The sequence below is a fragment of the Gobius niger genome (assembly GCF_951799975.1).
Source record: "Gobius niger genome assembly, chromosome: 11".
NCBI classification, from domain to species: Eukaryota; Metazoa; Chordata; class Actinopteri; order Gobiiformes; family Gobiidae; genus Gobius; species Gobius niger.
This window is the reverse complement of record NC_136862.1, coordinates 2,610,806-2,638,733: the sequence shown is the minus strand read 5'-3', so window position 1 is coordinate 2,638,733 and position 27,928 is coordinate 2,610,806. Positions and strand designations below refer to the sequence as shown.

The 27,928-nt window shown below is 47.9% G+C and overlaps 1 protein-coding gene and 1 long non-coding RNA gene across 3 annotated transcripts; both read left to right on the top strand.

Moving 5' to 3' along the window:
- The first annotated feature begins 1,107 nt into the window (after nt 1-1,107).
- ccdc15 (coiled-coil domain containing 15) lies at nt 1,108-25,910 on the top strand. 2 transcript variants are annotated; one of them, XM_079565683.1, is made up of 10 exons: nt 1,108-1,365; nt 9,804-9,938; nt 15,314-15,379; nt 15,482-15,547; nt 15,613-15,684; nt 17,214-17,321; nt 17,443-17,546; nt 24,615-24,791; nt 24,852-25,000; nt 25,699-25,910. In XM_079565683.1, the coding sequence occupies exons 1-10, from the start codon at nt 1,234-1,236 to the stop codon at nt 25,746-25,748; spliced, it is 1,059 nt and encodes a 352-aa protein (XP_079421809.1). In that variant the 5' UTR covers nt 1,108-1,233; the 3' UTR covers nt 25,749-25,910. The 2 variants fall into 2 exon arrangements, with proteins under 2 accessions (XP_079421809.1, XP_079421810.1); XM_079565684.1 differs by lacking the exon at nt 15,482-15,547.
- Nucleotides 25,911-27,386: 1,476 nt separating this feature from the next.
- Nucleotides 27,387-27,854, top strand: LOC306969928. The gene is made up of 3 exons (XR_013793362.1): nt 27,387-27,428; nt 27,461-27,504; nt 27,665-27,854. It is a non-coding gene; the product is annotated as an uncharacterized lncRNA (long non-coding RNA).
- Nucleotides 27,855-27,928: the final 74 nt, after the last annotated feature.

Genomic DNA, 27,928 nt, shown 5'->3' with positions numbered 1-27,928 from the left:
ATACAAAATATAATAAAAATATATAAAATAGGTGTAATAATAAAATACAATAGACGCTAGATTAGGGACATGTATATAAAAATCCAAATTATAAAATTAACCTCCGCCTGAACTGAGCACATTTTCTCCAGTTTGGCTTTATACAAACCTAAAACATAAAAAAAAAAACCAAAAAAACAGGATGAAAATGCACAGTGCTTAATTTGTATATTTGTAGTTCCAGGAACACTTTTTGTCTGATGTGATGGATTCAGGGAACAGGCCAAAACAGCTGCTGAAACACTCTCATTAACCTCTTAACTCCCGCCTGAACCGAGAGGATTTTTTTCCTCACGTCATCAGATTTTTGTTCCATCATTTTTTTGTTGGGTATTCAACTCACTTTTTTGTCATGTTTTGTCATTTTTTGTCACATTTTTGTCACTTTTGTAATTTTTTCGTCACATTTTTGTAATTTTTTTGTCAATTTTTTATCCATTTTTTTAACAATTTTTTTGACATTTTTTGTCACATTTTCATCATTTTTTAATCACATTTTTATTCTATTTTTGTAATTTTTTCGTACATTTTTTGTCAATTTCATGTGACATTTTTGTGACATTTTTGCCTCTTTTTCATCCATTTTTTGTCACTTTTTTTGTCAATGTTTTCTCACTTTTTTGTCACATTTCCATCACTGTTCCAGTTTTGTCGCTATTTTCACAGCTTTTTCCCAGAGGCTTTTGGATTGGGGTAAAGCCAAACTGGAGAAAATGTGCTCGGTTCAGGTGGGAGTTAAGGGGTTAAACACCATTATAGCAGATCAAATATTTCCTGGATCCTTTACCCTGAAAAACTGGGGGACAAAAACACAAAACACTACAAAAATGTGACAAAACCCAGCGACAACTTGACAGAAAGTCTTAGCTTTCAAATAAGGCATTACACTCTTGATCTTCAGTCGAGAAGCTTTTAGATTTGGGTAAAGCCAAGAAAATGCGCTTGGTTAAAGTGGGGGGTAAGAGGTTGAATGAAGAGAATAAAATAAGCAGATTCTCGTGCGTGCTTGAGTAGCGTGTACCATCACAACATGGCCGCCGGAGCTAGACGTTAGCTTAAGCATTACCATAGCCGTTTACCCGTGTTGTTGTGCTTCCGCTCTTCCACGGGCGGCAGTGTGTCCCCCCGCGGCGCCAAACTCAAACTCGGTGGACGTTTCTCGTTCCCTCCCGTTATTTCTGCCCGTAGTTCGTCATGAACCGGACACACAGAGCCCCCAAAGTGCCGAAGCCGCTGGGGAGCGGGGTGTTGGCCGAGAGGAACCAGGCGGCGGCGGCGGTGGGAGCCTGGGTGGAGAGCGGCGCGGAGCTACGGGAGCATCCGGCTGTGAGTCCCCCCCGTCACACCATCATAACACCTTCACATTACACCAACACCTTTTAATTTTATTCATTTATTTTATTCAGGACGATGCACATTAATCTACATATCAGCAGTTAATGTACCGTTAGCTCAAGCGGTTTATTGAAGTGACGTATCGCAGCTGATCTCCATGGTAACGCCGGACCGCTTTCCTTACGTTGCCTTCACGTTTCCATTTGTGAAGCTCTTCTTAAAGGAGATTTACTGAAACAAACCTGGAGTTACAATTTCCCCAATATAATTTCATCGACCCTGAAAATAACGTTTATATGAGATCTATCAATGACTGTCAGTGTTACGCAGAGGATGTCTACGATGGAACATTTAGGAACGTGAATGCCTTTTCTGTAATCCACTTGAACCCCTTAACTCCCACCTGAACCGAGCACATTTTCTCCAGTTTGGCTTTACCCCAATCCAAAAGCTTCAGGAAAAAAGGTGTGAAAATAGCAACAAAACTGAGACGAAAACAATGATGGAAATGTGAGAAAACATTGACAAAAATGTGACGAAAAATTGATGAAAAATTGAAGAAAACCTGACAAAAATGTGACAAAAGTATTGTAATGATCTCATGTTTATGTTCTCGTTTGTTCAAGTTAATTTACCCTGTGTTGTGGTTAACACTCTGGTTGTCATGATCTGGTTGTCATGACAACGCGAGGAGCGTTGCTGGGGAGTGACAGTTGAGTGACAGTTGAGTGACAGTTGAGGACAGGAGAGACATTTTTGGGGACTAAGAAGGTGTGTGTTGCTTTTGGCGTGGGTCACGGCCTACAGTGGCCCTTTTTGTTCTGTTGCCACTATTAAATAGTCAAGAAATACTACGGAGTCGTTTTTCACCGGATTGCTACACTGGTGTCAGAAGTATCGAGCCAACCTCCGTGTTACGTCTGGCAACTCCACTCAAAGATGTTTTCAACGGCTCATTCAAAGATTAAACAAGAGCAAGACGGTGATGATCTTCCAGATCGGTGGGACATAACTACTCCATTTTCGGCAACAGAGCACAGAGAACGGGTGAGAGACATGGCCAAACAGCTCGCAGCAGAAGCCGGTCTGAGTAACCCGCGCAGCGCTGTACGAGAAGCCACCGTGAGCGCGCAGAATGGGCAGGTCCCCAGGGGTGTGAAGTCTGACATCACCCCTCATGTTGAATTTTCTCCAGCTCGGGCTATAAAAACCCCAAGATATGACGGTAAAGCGGACTGGGAAGCTTTTCACGCACAGTTTGAACTGTTAGCCCAGGCAGCAAGATGGTCTACAGAAGAAAAAGCCCTCCAACTGGCTATGTGTCTCACTGGGGATGCGCTCTCTAGTCTCCTGCTACTGAGCCCCGAAGACAGGCGCGACTATGGAGCTTTAGTCGGCGCTTTAAAGAGGAGGTTCGGGCCCTGCTACACATCCAGTGTACTCCGCTCAGAACTGTGCAGTCGCCACCGCCGCCCGGGTGAACAGCTGAGAGCGCTCGCAAATGACATTGAGGGGCTGGTTCATCGCACCTATTCACACATGCCTCCTGCTATACAGTCGGAGCTGGCCCGAGACCACTTTCTGCAGGCTCTGTCACCCTCTGATCTCCGCATACAGACACTCCTGTCTCACCCTAAATCTCTACAAGAAGCGCTGGACCTGGCCACTGAGAGGGAACTGCTGAGCGCCCCTATGGTGAAGGAGCCCGTGCAAGTAAATATGGCAAATGTTTCTGACCTCAGCACACCAGAAACCTCCGAACTGGGTGAGCTTATTCAACTGGTGCGTGCAACCACATTAGAGAGGAGGCCGAGACCCAGGCCACGGCGTCAGCTGATCTGTTGGAACTGCGGATTGCCTGGACACATGGCCCGTGACTGCCCCGGACCAACACAGGGAAACGACCCGGGCACCGCATAATCGGGACATTGCGGGGCCCCGTGACACTGTCCCGACCTGGAAATGTTGTGGTAGTGGGCCGAACTGTGACTGGGGATTGCTGGTATGTGCCAATAACAGTGGGAAAGGTGAACTGCTCCGCACTGGTGGATACAGGCTCTTCAGCCACTCTTCTGAGGCCAGATGTATTGGACTGTACATCTGTTGTTGTGCCTACTTCTGTTCAGCTACAAACTGTGACTGGTGAGAGGGCTCCCATGGTCGGGGAGACTACAGTAACCCTGGGAGTGGGAAAGAACTCAGTTTATTGTCCGGTGTGGGTCGTGGGTTTGGAGGATTGTATACTCGGCCTAGACACTTTGAGAGCTTTGGATGTGTTATCGACACCAAAAGGGGCACCCTAACCTTCCCGGACAAACACACCGTCCAGATGCACAAACAGCTGTCTAGAAAGAGTTGCCCTGTATCCCAAACTGACACTGTGCCCACATTAGAGCCTCATTTTGACCAGAAAAGAGCGCTGGAGGTTGTGAGAGCAGTATGGGATAAGAACTGTGATGGATTGGATGAGTTGGAACGGGGCCAACTTTGGCAACTGCTGCAAGAATTTAAAGACAGCTTCTCCATATCGGAGGACGATATGGGCCAGACAAATCTCATCCAACACAACATTGACACAGGAGCTGCTTCTCCGATCCGGATGAGACCACGGCGGCTTCCCCTGGCAAGACAAGTGGCTGCAGATAAGGCCTTGCAAGAAATGGAAAAGGCAGGACTCATTGAGCCCTCAACAAGCCCTTGGGCCGCCCCAGTTGTAATGGTTCCCAAAAAGCAAAAGACTGATTGGCGCTTCTGTGTGGACTATAGGCCCCTCAATAATGTGACCAAGAAGGATCCTTACCCACTACCACGCATCGATGAAGCCCTGGACTCCGTGGCAGGGTCGAAGTGGTTCTCGTCATTAGACCTACGGAGCGGTTACTGGCAAGTCCCCCTTGCTCCAGAGGACCGACCAAAGACAGCTTTTACCACCCCTAAGGGGCTGTGGCAGTTCAAAGTTCTTCCTTTTGGTCTATGCAATGCCCCTGCGACTTTTGAGAGACTAATGGACAAGGTGCTGGCTGATGTTCCCCGCCAGGAGTGCGTTGTTTATCTGGACGACATCCTGGTGCATGGCGAGACCTTCTCATCTGCGTCGTTGGCACTCAGACGTGTCCTGGAGCGGGTTAGGGCAGCTGGACTTAAACTCCACCCCCAGAAATGCTGCTTCATGAGGCGCGAGGTCTCTTTCCTGGGCCACAGGATTGGAGAGGGAGGAGTGAGCACTATGGAGGACAAGGTGCAAACTGTCAAAGACTGGCCTGTTCCTACATGCGTCTCTGACTTGAAGAGCTTCCTCGGCCTGGCCTCATATTATCGGCGATTTGTGAAGGGCTTCTCCTGCATTGCGGCACCCCTTTTCCACCTTCTTAAAAAGGGGGAGATGTTTGTGTGGTCGGAGGAGTGCAGTGCTGCATTTGAAAAGCTACAGAACGCCCTGGTGAATGCCCCTATTCTCTCACCACCTGACCCTAACCTTCCCTTCATCCTTGACACTGATGCCAGCGGTGCTGGCTCTGGTGCTGTGCTTTCCCAGCTCACTGCCGAGGGGGAGAGAGTGGTGGCGTATTACAGCAGGACACTTAACAAGGCAGAAAAACGCTACTGTGTCACCAGACGGGAGCTTTTGGCTGTAGTGAGCGCTATACGCCATTTCAAGTACTACCTGGGGGGCCTCCATTTCACCGTCAGAACGGACCACGCAGCCCTACAATGGCTCATGTCTTTTAAGGAACCGGAGGGCCAGCTGGCACGCTGGATTGAGGAGCTACAGGCCTACGACTTCACTGTGGTGCACAGACCAGGAGTGCGCCATGGCAACGCAGATGCTCTCTCTCGTCGGCCGTGCTATCCGAGCGACTGCCGCTACTGTACAAGGAAGGAGGCCCAGGAGAGCATGGAGCTAGAGTCAACAGTCAGGTGTGCAACTGTCGACTTTGGTGAACCAGCCTACAATGAACTAGTGGGAGTTGATGCTGCTGAGTGGGTCCGTCAACAGGAACAGGACTGCGAAATTAGTCCTGTGGTCACATGGCTGACCGACCAACGGCGACCTAATTGGGATGAAATTGCTGCCCTTCCCCGAGCTACTAAAGGACTCTGGTCGATGTGGGAGGCCTTACGCTTAATTGACGGGGTGTTGCAAAGGGGTTGGAAAGACCCAAGAACAGGGGAAGTGAGGTGGCAGATTGTTGTGCCTAGGGCCTTACGGGAGACTGTCCTCACTGGCTGTCATGGAGCTACAGGCGCTGGCCACTTTGGGATCACTAAAACACTTCTCCGACTGCGGCAAGGATTCTATTGGGGCCAACAGAGGAGAGATGTTGAAGACTACTGTCGTCGATGTGACCGTTGCACTTCCCACAAGGGACCCACTGACAGATCCAGGGCTCTTCTCCAACAGTTTCAAGCCGGCTGTCCCATGGAAAGGATCGGAATCGACATTCTCGGTCCGTTTCCTCAAACAGAAAAAGGCAACCGGTATGTTCTCGCCGCTATGGATTATTTTACAAAGTGGCCGGAAGCATACAGCCTTCCGGATCAAGAAGCAGAGACTGTAGTGAATGCATTGGTGGAGGGATTTTTTAGTCGGTTTGGGGTCCCAGAGGTAATACACACGGACCAAGGCCGCAATTTTGAGTCTCGCGTTTTTGCAGCTATGTGTACAAAGCTAGGCTCCCACAAGACCCGCACCACCCCTCTACATCCTCAAAGCGATGGGCTGGTCGAAAGATTTAATCGGACCCTGGCCCAGCAGCTGGCTATGGTCACAGCCAAGCACCAACGGGACTGGGACACACATTTGCCCTTTGTGCTCATGGCTTATCGCTCAGCTACTCAGGATTCCACCAACTGTTCCCCTGCTCTCCTTATGCTGGGGCGGGAAATCAGGACGCCTGCAGAGATGATGATGGGACGACCGCCCGACGTGCCTGCTACTCCACCCGGACCGGAGTATGCAAAAAGACTTCAGGACCGACTAGACTCTGCTCATGAATTTGCTAGGAAGCAACTTCAGAATGCAGCAGTACGACAGAAGAGGAACTATGATGTGCATTCCAAGGGACGCCACTTTGCAGTGGGTGAGCAGGTATGGGTCTATAGCCCGCAGAGGAAGAAAGGCAGGTGCCCTAAACTGGACAGTAACTGGATTGGACCCTGCACTATTCTAGAGAGACTTGGAGAGGTTGTGTACAGGGTTCAGTTACCACCTAGAGGTCGCAAGGTGGCACTACACCGTGACAGACTGGCTCCTTACAACGGTGTGAGTGTTCCACCAGGACAGGATCTCCCAAGAGACACTGATGTTGCCCCACCTGTTGTAGACCCCTCTAATTCACCCAATGGAGCTGTTGTTCCCTTGCCTTCTCCACCCCAGCGTCCGAGAAGGGCTCGTCGACCCCCCACATACCTGGGTGACTTTTATGTGCCCCTCGTGGGCGAGGAACTTTGATAAGGGGGGGTAGTGTAATGATCTCATGTTTATGTTCTCGTTTGTTCAAGTTAATTTACCCTGTGTTGTGGTTAACACTCTGGTTGTCATGATCTGGTTGTCATGACAACGCGAGGAGCGTTGCTGGGGAGTGACAGTTGAGTGACAGTTGAGTGACAGTTGAGGACAGGAGAGACATTTTTGGGGACTAAGAAGGTGTGTGTTGCTTTTGGCGTGGGTCACGGCCTACAGTGGCCCTTTTTGTTCTGTTGCCACTATTAAATAGTCAAGAAATACTACGGAGTCGTTTTTCACCGGATTGCTACAGTATGACAAAAATGTGGCAAAAATGACCAAAAAAATGTGACCAAAAAATGACTAAAATGTGATAAAAAAGTGAGGTGAGGAAACATTGACAAAAAGTGACAAAAAAATGATGAAAAAGTGGCAAAAATGTCACAAGAAATTGACAAAAATGTGACAAAAAATGACCAAAAAAATGTGACCAAAAAATGACAAAAATGTGATAAAAATTTGACCAAAAAAATCCAAAATATGTCGAAAAAATGACAAAAATGTGACAAAAAAATGACCAAAAAAATGTGACCAAAAAATGACAAAAATGTGATAAAAATTTGACCAAAAAAATCAAAAAATGTCGAAAAAATGACAAAAATGTGACAAAAAATGACAAAAAAAATGACAAAAAAGTTACAACAATGAGTTGAATACCCAACAAAAAAATGATTGATGACGTGAGGAAAAAGATCCTCTCGGTTCAGACGGGAGTTAAGAGGTTAATAGCCGAAGCCTGTATGCGAACTTTGACCACATCAAGAGCTACTTAAATCAGTTTTCAAAACCTTTCAATGTAATTTTAATAACAGAAACATGGATTCATGATGACAGGGAAATGGAGTTTTCTATTGAAGGTTATGAGTTTTCAAGCATGAACAGAATAAATAAGCATGGTGGGGGCGTAGCTATGTTTATAGACTCAAATTATAAGTACACAGTGATTGAAAATAACACTATGGTGGCCTTACTGTGGAAATTGCAAGGGAAAAAAGAAAAATATTATTGTAAGTTGTATTTATAGAAAACCTGGGTCTAATATAGAGGTTTTTTCTAATTGGATGGAGGAGCACTTTTCTAACTCCAATCATAAAGTCATGTTTGTGGGGGGAGATTTTAACATCGATCTGTTAAACCCAAATAAAACACAAAAAAACACTGACGAATTTAGCAACACTTTATTGAGTATAGGTCTGTTTCCCCTAATTACCAAACCTAGTAGAATCACATCCCACAGTGCCACTTTAATTGATATTAGTGATCACAAAATGATGAACAGAAAACTTGTATTGTTTTGTATTGATGCATTCAAACAGTGGTTGTGAGTTTTGGTTAGCGTCAAAAAGCTGTTCTGAAAGGAAACGAGTTCTTCATTTTTTTGCTATTGTTCCTTGTTGTTGTTTTGTTTACATTGATTGTACTATGAGAAATGAAGAGTTTTATCATTTTGAGTTGGGGGCAGGCGCTCATAAGCTTTTGCCTCAGCCTATACTCCTTTTGAGCAAAATGTATGCTCAAATAAATAAATAAGTGGGAAATACGAGCGTTCAAGTGCTGTTGTGACGTAGCAAACTGAAACCCACAAATACACTATAAACAAATGAACTAACGTGAGAAAGTCGTCTACAAACTGCTTCGATCAGTGAGGCATATCTAGTTGTTGTTTAGCCGAATGGCTAAATGCATAGTGTCGGCTTCATAACAATCAGCTAAAAGGCTTAAAAAATGTATAATCTTACTGCTGTCTGTGGGGTTGAAAGGTCAAAGGTTAGCCCATCTCGGGAGCTCGGGCATCAACATTTTTTCCCGGTTTCCCAGTGGAAGATATAAGCTGCGGTGGCCAGGGGCGGACTGGGACTGAAAACAGCCCCGGACTCTGACCGGCCTGGCCCAAATGAGCGTAATTGTGACACTTCCACAAATACATACGTTAACCTCTTACCACCCGCCTAAACCAAATGCATTCTGTCCTCTTTTGGCTGTGTAGCACCTCATTTGAAAGCCTTTTTCCTCACGCTGTTGCTGTGTTGTGTCACCTTTTGTATGTTTTTTTCGTTGTTGTGACATTTTTGTCACATTTTTGTCACATTTTTGTTGAATTTTTGTCACATTTTTGTTGAATTTTTGTCACTTTTTGATTGAGTTTTTGTTGCATTTTTGTCATATTTTTGTTGAGTTTTTGTTGCATTTTTGTTGCATTTTTGTCGATTTTTTGTCACTCTTTGGTTGAGTTTTTGTCACATTTTTGTTGAATTTTTGTCACATTTTTGTTGAGTTTTTGTTGCATTTTTGTTGAGTTTTTGTTGCATTTTTGTCACATTTTTGTTGAATTTTTGTTGAATTTTTGTTGAATTTTTATTTAATTTTTGTCACATTTTTGTCGATTTTTTGTCACTCTTTGGTTGAGTTTTTGTCATATTTTTGTTGAGTTTTTGTCATATTTTTGTTGAATTTTTGTCGCATTTTTGTTGAATTTTTGTCACGTTTTTGTTTAGTTTTTGTCACATTTTTGTTTAGTTTTTGTCACATTTTTGTTGAATTTTTAATAATTTTTTCTATCATTTTTTGTTGTGTTTTTTTGTCCGTGTTTTTCTCATGTTTTCATCCTCTTTTTCTCGCTATTTTGATGCTTTTCTTTTTAGCTTTTAGATTTGGGTAAAGCTCGGTTGAGGCGGGACTGGTGGCCCTTCTGTGCTCTTCCAGAATACAGGACATATGGCCATTTTGGAGCGATCGGATGTTTAAAAGTGAATTGTAGTTGTCTCTACAAAATCCCATCATGTGGAATAGGGCTAAAGTTCCATTGGACCAGGAAGTAGAGCGATGACATCACCACTTAGCATAATAAAGAGTAAAATAAAGATGTGTAATATAGCATTAAAACATAGCGGCATGATTAACGTTACATCTCTGTGCTGTGCAGACGGTGGCCGCTCTCACGGAGGAGCTGCAGCAGCAGAGGAGGCTGAGGAGCGAGCATCACCTGCGCCTCTTCCAGGAGAACGTGCGCCTCCGTGTGGCCGAGCAGGAGCGGCGCAGGAGGAGGGAGCGGCCACAGGTGAGAGCAGAGGAAAGATATGATGTAATCGAGATCTTAATGATTGTTAGGCTTCTACATTTTGGAACATCCATCCATCTTCTTCCACTTGTCCGTTGCCGGGTCGTGGGGGCAGCCGGTGGATCTGCCCAAATCACACAGTAAGGCTGCAACGATGCGTCGACGTCGTCGACGTCGTCGATTACGTAAATACGTCGACGCCGTTTTTGTGCGTCGACGCGTCGCTTGTTTACATTTCACTTCCAGCGTGGCTGCGCGTAATGCAGACGCTGCGACCGAGGGGGAAAAAGCACGGCAAAAGTCGTCAAAAGTGTGGGAGTATTTCCAGAAACGGCCTAATAATGTTGTTGTTTGCACACTGTCAAGCGGAAATGTCATATCACAGCAGCACAACTAACCTGGCTAACGCCAGACTGCTGTGTGCGCTCCAATCATTTCGAACTGCAATATCACTTGTGATTTTAGTCTGGCGTTAGCCAGGCTACAGCACAACGGCTATGAACGAACATGTGAAACGAAGACACCCGCGGCTGCAAGGGCCCCGTATCTCAGTCAAACTACGGTGTTGTTTCTGATTAATCAACGCGTTGTTACGGGACAGGCTCTGACAGCGCGCACTCACTCTCCGCCTACTTTGTCACATATAAAACCAAAACGGAGCAGTCTGCTGAAGTGAATGAGCAGGAGAGACCGACCGCCTTCCCCGTCTCTCCCAACACGCGAGTGCTTCTCCGCTCGTGCCCCGCTCGGCCGTCTGTCTCCCGGTTCTCGCTTCGCCTCATGCTGCCCTCATGCTGCCCTCATGCGCGGCTGCATCCCGTCCCCGTGTCCCGGGCGCAGCTCTCATGTTTTCTCTGCGCGGACTCGGGGCATCGGCCACTCACTCATTTAAATTCTCTTCTTGTTGTGTCTTGCGGAGAATCAGGACAGTAGTTTGATGACAGACGAGAGTAAAGCCGTGTCCGTGGCCTTTTTGTCTCAAAGAGGAGTTGAATCCACATGGTTCTCACGAGCACAGTAACTTACAGTAACTCTGGTTCTCTGAATGTGCACAGTCTATAACGAATTGGGCGACTCACAGGCTGATTCTCAGTGGTCAGACAGAAATAACCGTCAGGTGCAGGTTTCAGTTAGTTTTAAATCAGCGGTTCCCAAACTGTGGGTCAGGGCCAGAAGTGAGAGAATGGGCCCATTTGCCATTTACTATTTTAAAAAGTGGGGAAAATAGACTAGTAGTAAATAAATATATAAAAGCCATGCCATTTGGACACATCAATGTTTTTTTCTTCATTTTAAATGAAATAATAATCGGTAACATGAAAAATAATCGATAGATTAATCGAAAAAATAATCGATAGATTAATCGATTAATCGAAAAAATAATCGATAGATTAATCGATAGAAAAATAATCGTTAGTTGCAGCCTTATCACACAGCACCAGCCCCTTAAGGTGGCGGTTCCAGGAGGGACATTTTGGAATAGTCATTAAAAAAGTCAGTAAATCATTAACCTCTTGCCACCCGCCTAAACCAAATGCATTCTGTCCTCTTTGGCCGTTATATAGGCCTGTGTAACACCTCATTTGAAAGCTAAGACCCACAAAACTGATCTTTTGCTGTGTTGGTTTTATTTTTTCAATTTTCACATTTTTGTTTAGTTTTTGTCATTTTTTTATTGAGTTTTTGGAATTTTTTTGTTGAGTTTTTGTCACTTTTTGGTTGAGTTTTTGTCACTTTTTGGTTGAGTTTTTGTCACTTTTTGGTTGAGTTTTTGTCACTTTTTGGTTGAGTTTTTGTCACTTTTTGGTTGAGTTTTTGTCACATTTTGGTTGAATTTTTGTCACTTTTTGGTTGATTTTTTGTCACTTTTTGGTTGATTTTTTGTCACTTTTTGGTTGAATTTTTGTCACTTTTTGGTTGAATTTTTGTTGAGTTTTTGTCACTTTTTGGTTGAATTTTTGTCACTTTTTGGTTTATTTTTTGTCACTTTTTGTAGAATTTTTGTCACTTTTTGTCTAATTTTTGTCACTTTTTTGTTGAGTTTTTGTCACATTTTTGTTGCGTTTACATCCTTGTTTTCTTTGTGGCTGTTTTGGTGCTTTTTTCCCAAGAAGCTTTTTGATTAGAGTAAAGCCAAACTGGAGAAAATGGGAGTTAAGAGGTTAAACTCATTTTGCAAACAAAGAATAGCTTCCTTGTTAAAGAGGAGAGGAATTGTAAGTAAAGGGAGACTTGCATTTGACCCATCGCGCTCCTGTTGGTCGTAGACATAAAAAATATTTACTTATTTGGACTCTTGATAACAGGGTACGGACTTGGCTCTGCCCTGGTTTATCGGAAAGTCGACGGCTTGCACCCCGATGCTGTCGCTTGATATAGAGCTCCACAGTCCCGCCCCTTGCAGTCTTGTTGCTCCAGAGGCAAAAAACCCCCGTCTCCACGACCGTCGATTTTCCAAAAATTCAAATATTAAGAGTTTAACGTCACCGCAAAAGCTAATCAGCTATGTAGCAATTTGTGACCATAAAATGTTTGATTTCAATCCAAAAAGAAGACGACATGTTGAAGAAAAGGCAAAGGTACAAGGCTGTGACATCATTCACTTCCTGACTATAGAAACTCCGTATCCCAAGAACCATTGCCACATCGCGCCCGCTGGTCAAGGCAACCAGGTTTTCAGCAAACACGGCCAGTTTCTTTTACTTTGCAGACACAAGTTCTACATTATTTCACTATTAACCTCTTAACTCCCGCCTGAACCGAGAGGATCTTTTTCCTCACTTCATCAGATTTTTTTTCCATCATTTTTTTCTGGGTGTTCAAATCATTTTTGTCACATTTTTGTCATTTTTTCGTCATTTTTTCGTCAATTTTTTAAATCAGATTTTTGGTCAAATTTTTGTTATTTTTTTTGTCAAATTTGTATCACATTTTGGACATTTTTTTTGTCATTTTTTGTCACATTTCTGTAATTTTTTTGTCAATTTTTTATCAAATTTTTGTCATTTTTTTGTCCAATTTTTTTGTCACATTTTGCCACATTTTGGACATTTTTTTGTCATTTTTCTGTCAAATTTGTATCAAATTTTTGTCACATTTTTGTATTTTTTTTGTCCATTTTTTTTCAATTTCTTGTGACATTTTTGTGACATTTTTGCCACTTTTCCATCAATGTTTTCTCACTTTTTTCTCACATTTCCATCATTGTTTTCGTCTCAGTTTTGTTGCTATTTTCACAGCTTTTTTCGAAAGCTTTTGGACTGGGGTAAAGCCAAACTGGAGAAAATGTGCTCGGTTCAGACGGGAGTTAAGGGGTTAAACAATCTGAATCCTGCTAATGGGAATAAAAATGATCTGTGGTTCTTTTAACTGGATCGTTGGGACATTTTTTTGACGTTTTTCTTCCTCTCAGTGTTAGATCTGGATAAAACGTCCACTCTCTGCCTGCATTATGTTTTAATAAATTGTTTATAATATGTCGTCTACATTACAATAAATAAACACGTGTGGGAACGTGAAGCTCCACCAATCAAAAGCCTTGTAGTCGATCATGGGACTCCCGAGCATCCTGGGTAATGTAGTTCTAGGACGAAGGCTCGCAGTTAAACTAGATGGATCTCAGACGTGCTTTTTTCACCTGCGTCTGACTCTGCGGTCGCTTTAGAACCACAGAGCTGGATTCAGCCCAAGAGTTAAAGACTTTATTCCAAATCAATACGGTCTCAAAGCGAGGGGAGTTTTACTTCCGGACCGGAGAGGAGGCGGGACTGTGCAGCTCTATTAACGAGCACTTTGGAGCAGGGAGGGACCGAGTGATGGAATTACACCGGAAAGTAACGCACAGAGATGGACTGTTGTATTGGACCTGGCAGCTCGCCCTCGGACAAAAGGAGGGCCATATCCTGGGATGAACAGTGAAGGAACTGCCTGCTCTGGAGAACTGAAATGATTGATTATAAATTGATGAACTAATACTGGAATAATTATTTTCCTCCTCAGAGTAAGTAAGTAAGTAATCTTTCACAGACAAAGGCCACAAAGTGCTTCACAACACAGTTAAAAAGCAGAAATGACATACAATATAAAAAGGGTCAAGACAACACAGAAATCATAGCAGCCCAAAAGTAGCTCGAAAGAATCAACAGAGTCAATAGAGCAAAGAGGGCGGAAGATCGTTCCAGAGCCTGGGAGCGACGGCCTGGAAGGATCGGTCACCTCGAGTATGAAAACAAGTGCGTGGAACCTTCTGCAGAGCCTGATCTTCAGACCTCAGAGCCTACGTAAGAAGCACTGATGTAAGAAGGAACCAGAATATTAAACTTGATCCTATAGGACACTGAACTGAAGCATCTGGAACTCTTATCTCTCCTTCTCTGCCAGCATTCCCCACTCAAGGTCAAGTCACAGCTGAGCCAGATATACGGACTGAGGCTTTTGTGACTATGTAAACATACACTCACAACATTCATTTAACCCCTTAACTCCCACCTGAACCGAGCACATTTTCTCCAGTTTGGCTTTACCCCAATCCAAAAGCTTCTGGGAAAAAGGTGAGAAAATAGCAACAAAACTGAGACGAAAACAATGATGGAAATGTGACAAAAAAAGTGAGAAAACATTGGCAAAAAAGTGACGAAAAATTTATGAAAAAGTGGCAAAAATGTGACAAAAAAATGACCAAAATGTGACAAAAAATGACAAAAATTTGACAAAAACATTACAATAATTTGACCCAAAAAAAAGACAAAAATGTGATAAAAACTTGACCAAAAAATTGCAAAAAATGTGACAAAATAATGACAAACTTTTTATAAAAAAATTGACCAAAAATGACAAAAATGTGACAAATTGTGACAAAAAAAACATAGATGTGATAAAAGAAAAATTACAAAAATGTGACCAAAATGTGACAAAAAAATGACAAAAATGTGATAAAAATTTGACAAAAAAATGACAAAACATTTATTAAAAATTGACGAAAAAATGACACACAAAAAATGACAAAAATGTGACAAAAAACAAAAATGTGATAATAATTTGACAAAAAAAAAAGACAAAAATGACCAAAAAAATGACAAAAAAGTTACAAAAATTAGTTAAATACCCAACAAAAAATGATGGAAAGAAAATCTGATGACGTGAGGAAAAAGATCCTCTCGGTTCAGGCGGGAGTTAAGAGGTTAAAGGACTTTTCACCTGAACGCCCTAATCCTCTGCGTCGGCTTTCACAAACTTACTCCCTACTTTGCTTTGCCTTAACTTAAAACTTAATGACTGTAATTTTGCATATTTTCTCTTGTAAGGCACATTGTGTACGAAATGCCTTGCCTTCAGTGTGAGCTCTCGTCAGACTCTGTGTTGTTTTGTGTTTTCAGGCGCCGCAGTCGGCTTCAGGAGCAGAGAGGAGCCCGTGTGGCCACAGAGACCAGCAGAGACCTGAGGTACCGCCCGGGTGTGTGTGGTTCGGTCATGTTAAAGTGACCGTGACCTGATTATTCCGCCGTGTTTCCATGACCTGAGTATTTCCCGGCGTGTGTTTCCAGTCCGGCCTGTGGGTGCGGCGGCGTCTGGCCCGTCCTCGCCCCCCTTCGCCTGAGCCCAGTCGTCATGTGAGCCTCTTCCTCTTTTACACACTTGATTTAGTTTGATATCAAAGTTTCCCTCTGATGCACAGGAAGCGGGAGGTCACATGATCGAGGACGAGGATGATGAGGCCGAGTGGAGACGCTCAGTCACCGCGCACAAGGTACCGCCGTCTGCAGCGTCACATGGGGAACGCTCAACATTCAGGGATTTTACTGTTAAAACAGGATTTATTTATATCAATTTGAAACGTTTGCTGGAGATTTCTGACATTTATATTTAAGGATGAGGCATTTTATGTGTAAACTGGCCATATTATCGACGACCAAAATCTAAATAATGGCCCGGTTTACATGTGTGGTTTTATTTAGTGACATATTAGTTACAAAGATTTGCTCAGAGGGATTTTTGATCTTTGGATCTCAACGAAACATGACAAAAGAGATGAACACAACAACAAAGCGATCTAAAAAAGCCAAAGTGCCAAGAAAAAGTGACGAAAACCAGATGACAAGGCAATGAAAAAGCCAGAAAAAGTGACCAAAAAATTTGAGGAAAACACGCCACAAATAAAGTAATGAATAACAACAAAAACTACAAAATCATGACAAAAATGCAGCAACAACGTGACAAAAACTTCACTTTTGTCGGCCATCGTTTTCAAATGAGGCGTCGCTCTCCAGTCAAGAAGCTTTTAGATTTGGGTAAAGCTGAACTGGAGAAAATGCACTCAGTTAACCTCTTAACTCCCGCCTGAACCGAGAGGATCTTTTTCCTCACGTCATCAGATTTTTTTCCATCATTTTTTTGTGGGTATTCAACTCATTTTTGTAACTTTATTGTCATTTTTTGGGTCATTTTTTGGTAAATTTTTGTTCAAATTTTTGTCATTTTTTCAACAATTTTCCGTCACTTTTTTGTCAATGTTTTCTCACTTTTTTGTCACATTTCCATCATTGTTTTTGTCTCAGTTTCGTTGCGATTTTCACAGCTTTTTTTCCATTCAACTAATTTTTGTAATTTTTTGTCACATTTTTGGTCATTTAAAAAAAAAAAAATACATTTTTGTAATTTTTTGTCATATTTTTGTAGTTTTTTTGTCACATTTTTATCAAATTTTTGTCACATTTTTGTAATTTTTTTTTTTCATTTTTTGTTCATTTTTTATCAAATTTCTGTCATTTTTTTGTCAATTTTTTGTAATTTTTTTGTCAATTTTTCGTCACTTTTTTGTCACATTTCCATCATTGTTTTCGTCTCAGTTTTGTTGCTATTTTTACAGCTTTTTTCCAGAAGCTTTTGGACTGGGGTAAAATGTGCTCGGTTCAGGTGGGAGTTAAGGGGTTAAAATATGTCTTTGTGGAAGTGTTGCATTTACGCTAATTTGTGTCAGGCTGAGTCCAGGGCCATTTTTCAGTCCCAGTCCGCCCCTGATCTCAGTATTTCATTTGTCAGTTTTACACAATTATTTTGCCAAATTTTTAGAATGTCCCAATTTAAATCCAATAGTGTCTTCACTTTCTGGATTAGAATGTTTTGTGAGCCACATCTTAGGGGGAGCAAACTGTGAGTGTTGTTTTATTCAGTCATGTTTTGTGCACGTGTGGCTCTTGTTATTTTCAGCTATCCAGAATAAAACAAACAATATCGATCAGTTTGTCCATCTCACATGACTCCCACTTTCTCTTTCAGTATGAAGAGCAGGAGGAGGAGGAGTCTGTGAGGGAGGAGTCTGTGAGGGAGGAGTCCGTCTACAGAGCGCTGTGGCCCATAGACCGTTCTGAGGAGCTGCGCAGACAGGTGACCTTAGGGGTTTGGGGACTGTGCGCCTCTTTGTACGACGCTGCCCCTACAGGCCAAAGCTGTAACTGCCCATAACCTGTGGGTTTGAGGAGGTAATGGGTGTGTCCTGACTGTGCAGCGGCAGGTCCAGGTCCTGACTCAGCGCCGCCTGTTCCTGAGCAACGACCGGCAGAAGGTGAAGGAGAACCAGGAGCACAAGAGGCACGAGCTGAGGACGGCCAGGTGAGCACACAGGCCCGACACGGCCCCTGCCTGACACGCCCCGCCTCCTGCCTGACACGCCCCGCCTCCTGCCCTACACGCCCCGCCTCCTGCCTGACACGCCCCGCCTCCTGCCCTACACGCCCCGCCCCCTGCCACACACGGCCCGCCCTACACGCCCCGCCTCCTGCCCTACACGCCCCGCCTTCTGCCTGACACGCCCCGCCTCCTGCCCTACACGCCCCGCCTCCTGCCCTACACACCCCGCCTCCTGCCCTACACGCCCCGCCTCCTGTCACACAAGGCCCACCTCCTGTCCAACACGGCCCGCCTCCTGCCCTACACGCCCCGCCTCCTGCCTGACACGCCCCGCCTCCTGCCCTACACGCCCCGCCTCCTGCCTGACACGCCCCGCCTCCTGCCCTACACGCCCCGCCCCCTGCCACACACGGCCCGCCCTACACGCCCCGCCTCCTGCCCTACACGCCCCGCCTTCTGCCTGACACGCCCCGCCTCCTGCCCTACACGCCCCGCCTCCTGCCCTACACACCCCGCCTCCTGCCCTACACGCCCCGCCTCCTGTCACACAAGGCCCACCTCCTGTCCAACACGGCCCGCCTCCTGCCCTACACGCCCCGCCTCCTGCCTGACACGCCCCGCCTCCTGCCCTACACGCCCCGCCTCCTGCCTGACACGCCCCGCCTCCTGCCCTACACGGCCCGCCTCCTGCCCTACACGCCCCGCCTCCTGCCTGACACGCCCCGCCCCCTGCCCTACACGCCCCGCCTCCTGCCCTACACGCCCCGCCTCCTGCCCTACACGGCCCGCCTCCTGCCCTACACGCCCCGCCTCCTGCCTGACACGCCCCGCCTCCTGCCCTACACGCCCCGCCTCCTGCCTGACACGCCCCGCCTCCTGCCCTACACGCCCCGCCCCCTGCCACACACGGCCCGCCCTACACGCCCCGCCTCCTGCCCTACACGCCCCGCCTTCTGCCTGACACGCCCCGCCTCCTGCCCTACACGCCCCGCCTCCTGCCCTACACACCCCGCCTCCTGCCCTACACGCCCCGCCTCCTGTCACACAAGGCCCACCTCCTGTCCAACACGGCCCGCCTCCTGCTCTACACGCCCCGCCTCCTGCCTGACACGCCCCGCCTCCTGCCCTACACGCCCCGCCTCCTGCCTGACACGCCCCGCCTCCTGCCCTACACGGCCCGCCTCCTGCCCTACACGCCCCGCCTCCTGCCTGACACGCCCCGCCTCCTGCCCTACACGCCCCGCCTCCTGCCTGACACGCCCCGCCTCCTGCCCTACACGGCCCGCCTCCTGCCCTACACGCCCCGCCTCCTGCCTGACACGCCCCGCCTCCTGGCCTACACGCCCCGTCTCCTGGCCTACACGCCCCGCCTCCTGCCTGACATGCCCCGCCTCCTGCCCTACACGCTCCGCCTCCTGCCCTACACGCCCCGCCTCCTGCCCTACACGCCCCGCCTCCTGCCCTACACGCCCCGCCTCCTGCCCTACACGCCCCGCCTCCTGTCACACACGGCCCGCCTCCTGCCTGACACACCCCGCCTCCTGCCCTACACGCCCCGCCTCCTGCTTGACACGCCCCGCCTCCTGCCCAACACGCCCCGCCTCCTGCCCTACACGCTTCCAGTAGTAGCTAAACCCACACAGACAAAGGGAAGAACGTGACTCAGAGAAAACGATTAATGTTTTATCTTAGTCATTAAAGTCGTGTTTTTCCGACAGATGTTTTAACTGTGACGGCGAATGACAGTAAACAAGAAAAAGACTAAAATGTCCTGATATTTCTGTCGACTAAAGGATGACTAAGAATAAATGACTAAAAATCATCCCAAAGATCATTTCAGTCCAAAAAAGGATCAGCTCTGAGAGAAGAAAACATGCTTGATTAACCTCTTCACCCCCACACAAACAGAGCACACTTTCTTTGGTTTTTACCCAAATCTAAAAGCAAAAAAGTGGCAAAAGAGCGACAAAAACGAGGTCTTTGTAGGTCTTAGCTTTCAAACCTTAGAGACCTTAAAGGAACAGGCCACCGTTTTTCCATACTGAGATATGTTCTTACCTGAGCTTTGACGAGTTCTTTAGGACCTGTCTGATCTTCAGTCACGTAAACACAGCGCAGACGGCGTTAGCATTTAGCCTCTCCCTCTCTCCTCTATAGCTCCAAAACAGGTCAAGATAGAAGCTACCAAGCTCTTCCACGTTTTCCCTATTTAAATATGGTTACGTGAAGTGTTCCACTACAAAGTATAATTACACACAATTAAACAATGTGGATTTTCTAAGCGGATAAAAAGGAGAGAGGGAGAGGCTAAATGCTAACGCCATCTGTGCTGTGTTTACGTGACTGAAGGCACGGGGGAAGACCAGACAGGTCCTAAAGAACTCGTCAAAGCTCAGGTAAGAACATATCTCAGTATGTAAAAACGGTGGCCTGTTCCTTTAAGGTCGTGCATGACGGCACCTCAGACCCGAAGTAACACCTTTCTGACAGTGCAGGATTTTAGAGGCAGTTGTGGTGAACAGGTCTGAGCTCATTCTACACATGAGGACATGGAGGAACATGTAGGGGGAGGAAAATACTTAGTTCAACATGTTTAAACTCTGTATAGTCCCTTTTAATTCAGTCGACAAAAACTAGACTAAAACGAATTGACATTTTCGTCAAAAGACTAAAACTCAATTAAAATATGTTTCAAAATTAGCAGAACAGAATGTGATGACTCAACTTTCTGCCAGTTTTAGTTTCATGAGGAGGTTCAGGATGAGCCTGCGAGACTCACATAGGCTCATCTACATGGGGACTGCGTGTCGTCCCTTTTTCATCATACATGTTTGTCACACTTTTGTCTTTTGTCCCGTGTGTCTCTGTCCCGTGTGTCTCTGTCCCGTGTGTCTGTCCCGTGTGTCTGTCCTGTGTGTGTCTGTCCCGTGTGTCTCTGTCCCGTGTGTGTCTGTCCCGTGTGTGTGTCCTGTGTGTGTCTGTCCCGTGTGTCTCTGTCCCGTGTGTCTGTCCCGTGTGTCTGTCCTGTGTGTGTCTGTCCCGTGTGTCTCTGTCCCGTGTGTGTCTGTCCCGTGTGTCTGTCCTGTGTGTGTCTGTCCCGTGTGTCTCTGTCCCGTGTGTCTCTGTCCCGTGTGTCTCTGTCCCGTGTGTCTCTGTCCCGTGTGTCTCTGTCCCGTGTGTGTGTCCTGTGTGTGTCTGTCCCGTGTGTCTCTGTCCCGTGTGTCTCTGTCCCGTGTGTCTGTCCCGTGTGTCTGTCCTGTGTGTGTGTGTCCTGTGTGTGTCTGTCCCGTGTGTCTCTGTCCCGTGTCTCTGTCCCGTGTGTCTGTCCCGTGTGTCTGTCCTGTGTGTGTCTGTCCCGTGTGTCTCTGTCCCGTGTGTCTCTGTCCCGTGTGTCTGTCCCGTGTGTCTGTCCTGTGTGTGTCTGTCCCGTGTGTCTCTGTCCCGTGTGTGTGTCTGTCCCGTGTGTCTCTGTCCCGTGTGTCTCTGTCCCGTGTGTCTCTGTCCCGTGTGTCTTGGTCCCGTGTCTCTGTCCCGTGTCTCTGTCCCGTGTCTCTGTCCCGTGTGTCTCTGTCCCGTGTGTCTCTGTCCCGTGTCTCTGTCCCGTGTGTCTCTGTTCCGTGTCTCTGTCCCGTGTCTCTGTCCCGTGTCTCTGTCCCGTGTCTCTGTCCCGTGTGTCTCTGTCCCGTGTGTCTCTGTCCCGTGTGTCTCTGTCCCGTGTGTCTCTGTCCCGCGTGTCTCTGTCCCGTGTCTCTGTCCCGTGTGTCTCTGTCCCGTGTGTCTCTGTCCCGTGTGTCTCTGTCCCGTGTGTCTCTGTTCCGTGTCTCTGTCCCGTGTCTCTGTCCCGTGTCTCTGTCCCGTGTCTCTGTCCCGTGTGTCTCTGTCCCGTGTGTCTCTGTCCCGTGTGTCTCTGTCCCGTGTGTCTCTGTTCCGTGTCTCTGTCCCGTGTGTCTCTGTCCCGTGTCTCTGTCCCGTGTGTCTCTGTTCCGTGTCTCTGTCCCGTGTCTCTGTCCCGTGTCTCTGTCCCGTGTCTCTGTCCCGTGTCTCTGTCCCGTGTGTCTCTGTCCCGTGTGTGTCTGTCCCGTGTGTCTGTCCCGTGTGTCTCTGTCCCGTGTGTCTCTGTCCCGTGTCTCTGTCCCGTGTCTCTGTCCCGTGTGTCTCTGTCCCGTGTGTCTCTGTCCCGTGTGTGTCTGTCCCGTGTGTGTCTGTCCCGTGTGTCTCTGTCCCGTGTGTCTCTGTCCCGTGTGTCTCTGTCCCGTGTGTCTCTGTCCCGTGTGTCTCTGTCCCGTGTGTGTCTGTCCCGTGTGTCTGTCCCGTGTGTCTCTGTCCCGTGTGTCTCTGTCCCGTGTCTCTGTCCCGTGTCTCTGTCCCGTGTGTCTCTGTCCCGTGTCTCTGTCCCGTGTGTCTCTGTCCCGTGTCTCTGTCCCGTGTGTCTCTGTCCCGCGTGTCTCTGTCCCGTGTGTGTCTGTCCCGTGTGTCTCTGTCCCGTGTGTCTCTGTCCCGCGTGTCTCTGTCCCGTGTGTCTCTGTCCCGTGTGTCTCTGTCCCGTGTGTCTCTGTCCCGTGTGTCTCTGTCCCGTGTGTCTCTGTCCCGTGTGTGTGTCTGTCCCGTGTGTCTCTGTCCCGCGTGTCTCTGTCCCGTGTGTCTCTGTCCCGTGTGTGTCTCTGTCCCGTGTGTCTCTGTCCCGTGTGTCTCTGTCCCGCGTGTCTCTGTCCCGTGTGTCTCTGTCCCGTGTGTCTCTGTCCCGTGTGTCTCTGTCCCGTGTGTCTCTGTCCCGTGTGTCTCTGTCCCGTGTGTGTCTGTCCCGTGTGTGTCTGTCCCGTGTGTGTCTGTCCCGTGTGTCTCTGTCCCGTGTGTCTCTGTCCCGTGTGTCTCTGTCCCGTGTGTCTCTGTCCCGTGTGTCTCTGTCCCGTGTGTCTCTGTCCCGTGTGTCTCTGTCCCGTGTGTGTCTGTCCCGTGTGTGTCTGTCCCGTGTGTGTCTGTCCCGTGTGTCTCTGTCCCGTGTGTCTCTGTCCCGTGTGTCTCTGTCCCGTGTGTGTCTGTCCCGTGTGTCTGTCCCGTGTGTCTCTGTCCCGTGTGTCTCTGTCCCGTGTCTCTGTCCCGTGTCTCTGTCCCGTGTGTCTCTGTCCCGTGTCTCTGTCCCGTGTGTCTCTGTTCCGTGTCTCTGTCCCGTGTCTCTGTCCCGTGTCTCTGTCCCGTGTCTCTGTCCCGTGTGTCTCTGTCCCGTGTGTCTCTGTCCCGTGTCTCTGTCCCGTGTCTCTGTCCCGTGTGTCTCTGTCCCGTGTCTCTGTCCCGTGTGTCTCTGTCCCGTGTGTGTCTGTCCCGTGTGTGTCTGTCCCGTGTGTCTCTGTCCCGCGTGTCTCTGTCCCGTGTGTCTCTGTCCCGTGTGTCTCTGTCCCGTGTGTCTCTGTCCCGCGTGTCTCTGTCCCGTGTGTCTCTGTCCCGTGTGTCTCTGTCCCGTGTGTCTCTGTCCCGTGTGTGTCTGTCCCGTGTGTCTCTGTCCCGTGTGTCTCTGTCCCGCGTGTCTCTGTCCCGTGTGTCTCTGTCCCGTGTGTCTCTGTCCCGTGTGTCTCTGTCCCGTGTGTCTCTGTCCCGTGTGTGTCTGTCCCGTGTGTCTGTCCCGTGTGTCTCTGTCCCGTGTGTCTCTGTCCCGTGTCTCTGTCCCGTGTCTCTGTCCCGTGTGTCTCTGTCCCGTGTCTCTGTCCCGTGTGTCTCTGTCCCGTGTCTCTGTCCCGTGTGTCTCTGTCCCGTGTGTGTCTGTCCCGTGTGTCTGTCCCGTGTGTCTCTGTCCCGTGTGTCTCTGTCCCGTGTGTCTCTGTCCCGTGTGTCTCTGTCCCGTGTGTCTCTGTCCCGTGTGTGTGTCTGTCCCGTGTGTCTCTGTCCCGCGTGTCTCTGTCCCGTGTGTCTCTGTCCCGTGTGTGTCTCTGTCCCGTGTGTCTCTGTCCCGTGTGTCTCTGTCCCGCGTGTCTCTGTCCCGTGTGTCTCTGTCCCGTGTGTCTCTGTCCCGTGTGTCTCTGTCCCGTGTGTCTCTGTCCCGTGTGTCTCTGTCCCGTGTGTGTCTGTCCCGTGTGTGTCTGTCCCGTGTGTGTCTGTCCCGTGTGTCTCTGTCCCGTGTGTCTCTGTCCCGTGTGTCTCTGTCCCGTGTGTCTCTGTCCCGTGTGTCTCTGTCCCGTGTGTCTCTGTCCCGTGTGTCTCTGTCCCGTGTGTGTCTGTCCCGTGTGTGTCTGTCCCGTGTGTGTCTGTCCCGTGTGTCTCTGTCCCGTGTGTCTCTGTCCCGTGTGTGTCTGTCCCGTGTGTCTGTCCCGTGTGTCTCTGTCCCGTGTGTCTCTGTCCCGTGTCTCTGTCCCGTGTCTCTGTCCCGTGTGTCTCTGTCCCGTGTCTCTGTCCCGTGTGTCTCTGTTCCGTGTCTCTGTCCCGTGTCTCTGTCCCGTGTCTCTGTCCCGTGTCTCTGTCCCGTGTGTCTCTGTCCCGTGTGTCTCTGTCCCGCGTGTCTCTGTCCCGTGTGTCTCTGTCCCGTGTGTCTCTGTCCCGTGTGTCTCTGTCCCGTGTGTCTCTGTCCCGTGTGTCTCTGTCCCGTGTGTCTCTGTCCCGTGTCTCTGTCCCGTGTGTGTCTGTCCCGTGTGTCTCTGTCCCGTGTGTGTCTGTCCCGTGTGTCTCTGTCCCGTGTCTCTGTCCCGTGTGTGTCTGTCCCGTGTGTCTCTGTCCCGTGTGTCTCTGTCCCGTGTGTGTCTGTCCCGTGTGTGTCTGTCCCGTGTGTCTCTGTCCCGTGTGTCTCTGTCCCGTGTGTCTCTGTCCCGTGTGTCTCTGTCCCGTGTGTGTCTGTCCCGTGTGTCTCTGTCCCGTGTGTCTCTGTCCCGTGTGTCTCTGTCCCGTGTGTCTCTGTCCCGTGTGTCTCTGTCCCGTGTGTCTCTGTCCCGTGTGTCTCTGTCCCGTGTGTCTCTGTCCCGTGTCTCTGTCCCGTGTCTCTGTCCCGTGTGTCTCTGTCCCGTGTCTCTGCCCCGTGTCTCTGTCCCGTGTGTGTGTCTGTCCCGTGTGTCTCTGTCCCGTGTACAGCCTGAAGCAGGAGAAGGAGCGAGCGCGGCTGCAGGAGGAGCGGCGCCTCGGCGAGGAGCGCCTCCTGTCCGCCGCCTGGCAGACGCTGGACCTCAGGGAGCGGCAGGTGCAGGCGGCGCTCCGGCAGGAGGCGGAGCCTGGAGACGGGGACGCGGCAGAGGCTCCAAAGACAGACAGGTACAAACCCCAGAGCTCGCACGCCCCTGTGGACGAACCGTCACTGCTGTGTCTCTGCAGGCGGGTCAGTGCCCTGCGCGCCCAGCTGAGGGCGCTGTACTCGGGGGCGGGACCTGAGCCGCCGCCGCCGCTCTGCTGCTGCGGATCCTTCTGGGAGACTCACCCCGACACCTGCGCCAACAACTGCACCTTCCACAACAACCCCAAAGGTGAGAACGCAGACCCCGCCCCCTTCACTCTGCACAGACCCCGCCCCCTTCACTCTGCACAGACCCCGCCCCCTTGGCTGTGCACCTGCTCCTCAAAGTGTCTGTGTGTGAAGATCCCCACTGAAAAGAAACTAAAATTAAACTAAACCTGTCACAGAATCAATTTTAAGATTCTTTTAATTGTTTTTAAATGTTTAAATGGCAAACTTGGCACCTCTGTATCTGTCTGAGCTACTCTCTGTCCATGCCCCGTCCAGAGCACTTCGCTCAGCTGACCTGCTCCTCCTGGATGTGCTCAAAACGCACATGAAAACCAGAGGAGACAGAGCTTTTTCTGCTGCTGCCCCCCGACTGTGGAACGGTCTGCCCCTCAGCATCCGTTTGGCCCCGACTCTAAGCAGTTTTAAGTCCTCCCTTAAAACCCACCTCTTTACACAGGCTTTTTAATATGTTACACTGTTTCTCCATTGTATTTTTGTTTAAATTTGATTTTGACGTATTTGTATTCATAGTTTTTATCATCTGTTTGTGTTTTGAAGCACTTTGGGCAGCTGTGGTTGTTGTAAATGTGCTATAGAAATAAACTTGACCTTGACTTGACCTAAACCTCACAGGCAACGCGTTAATGACACGAGGCCATTTGTTATGACGTAAAAACAAGAGGACGACATTACAAATACTGTTTCTGCTCTTTACAGCCTACATCCAGGCCTTACAGACCGCCATCCACAGCTGGGACCTCCTCTGACCTCAGACCGGGACCTCCTCTGACCTCAGGCTGGGACCTCCTCTGACCTCAGGCTGGGACCTTCTCTGACCTCAGGCCGGGACCTCCTCTGACCTCAGGCCGGGACCTCCTCTGACCTCCTCTGACCTCAGGCCGGGACCTCCTCTGACCTCAGGCCGGGACCTCCTCGTCTGACCTCAGGCCGGGACCTCCTCCTCTGACCTCAGGCCGGGACCTCCTCTGACCTCAGGCCGGCACCTCCTCGTCTGACCTCCTGTTGGCTCCATGGCCTCTCATGTTTGGACTTTTCTTCGTTCTTCTTCGTTTTATTCAGGGATTAAAATTCTGTTTTTCGTAAAAACATTGACTTTACTTTTTTTTTACTCCAGACTTTCCTCAAAAACATGGCTGAAACATCGGCTGCAAACGGGAAACCACGAAACTAAACTTTAGTCTGTTTGTTCTCCACAGGCCTAAACCAGGTCTAAACCCGGACTAAACCAGGTCTAAACCAGGACTAAACTAGGTCTAAACTAGGTCTAAACCCGGTCTAAACTAGGTCTAAACCAGGTCTAAACCAGGTCTAAACCCGGTCTAAACTAGGTCTAAACCAGGTCTAAACCAGGTCTAAACCAGGTCTAAACCAGGTCTAAACCCGGTCTAAACTAGGTCTAAACCAGGTCTAAACCAGGTCTAAACCAGGTCTAAACCAGGTCTAAACCAGGACTAAACTAGGTCTAAACTAGGTCTAAACCCGGTCTAAACTAGGTCTAAACCAGGTCTAAACCAGGTCTAAACCCGGTCTAAACTAGGTCTAAACCAGGTCTAAACCAGGTCTAAACCCGGACTAAACCAGGTCTAAACCAGGACTAAACTAGGTCTAAACTAGGTCTAAACCCGGTCTAAACTAGGTCTAAACCAGGTCTAAACCAGGTCTAAACCCGGTCTAAACTAGGTCTAAACCAGGTCTAAACCAGGTCTAAACTAGGTCTAAACCCGGTCTAAACTAGGTCTAAACCAGGTCTAAACCAGGTCTAAACCCGGTCTAAACTAGGTCTAAACCAGGTCTAAACCAGGTCTAAACCAGGTCTAAACCAGGTCTAAACTAGGTCTAAACCAGGTCTAAACCGGGACTAAACCAGGTCTAAACCACATCTAAACCAGGTCTAAACCGGGACTAAACTAGGTCTAAACCGGGACTAAACTAGGTCTAAACCACATCTAAACCAGGTCTAAACCCGGACTAAACTAGGTCTAAACCAGGTCTAAACCAGGTCTAAACCAGGTCTAAACCAGGTCTAAACCACATCTAAACCAGGTCTAAACCAGGTCTAAACCACATCTAAACCAGGTCTAAACCGGGACTAAACCAGGTCTAAAACACATCTAAACAAGGTCCAGAGGAGTAAACGCCTAAACCAAATTTTAGTCTGTTTTTTCTCCACAGGCCACAGAGTTTTTAGCCACATTTTTAAAAACTTGGAAGCAGAGTAGAAGAAGTAGAAGTATTCGATATTCTTACTTAAGTAAAAGTACAGATACAGGACCAAAAATGTACAAAAGTAAAAGTATTTGATAAAATGTTTCCTTAAGTAAAAGTACAAAAGTAAAAGGATTTAAGGATTTTTTGAAATCATTTGAATCAAACCAGGTCTAGACGAGTAAACCACGAACTCAGGTCAAAAACAGGAACTAAACCAGGTCTAAACTGGACTAAACTAGGTCTAAACCAGGTCTAAACCCGGACTAAACTAGGTCTAAACCAGATCTAAACCAGGTCTAAACCCGGACTAAACCAGGATTAAACCAGATCTAAACCAGGTCTAAACGAGCAAACCAAAAACTCGGGTCAAAAACAGGAACTAAACCAGGTCTAAACCAGATCTAAACAAGGTCTAAACAAGGTCTAAACCAGGATTAAACCAGGTCTAAACCAGGTCTAAAGGAGTAAACCACAAACTCGGGTCAAAAACAGGAACTAAACCAAGTCTAAACTGGGACTAAACCAGTTCATTGTAGAAAAGTCACTTTGAAAATAAAATACTTTTACTTTTAACACAATTTACGAATGTAGTGGAGAAGAAAGTAAAAAGTATTCACCATAAAATGTACTTAAGTAAAGTAAAAGTACCAATAACTTGTACTTCTTACTAAGCGCTTTATTATCAGCTGCTCAGTGTTATAACTATGAATGAGTTTAT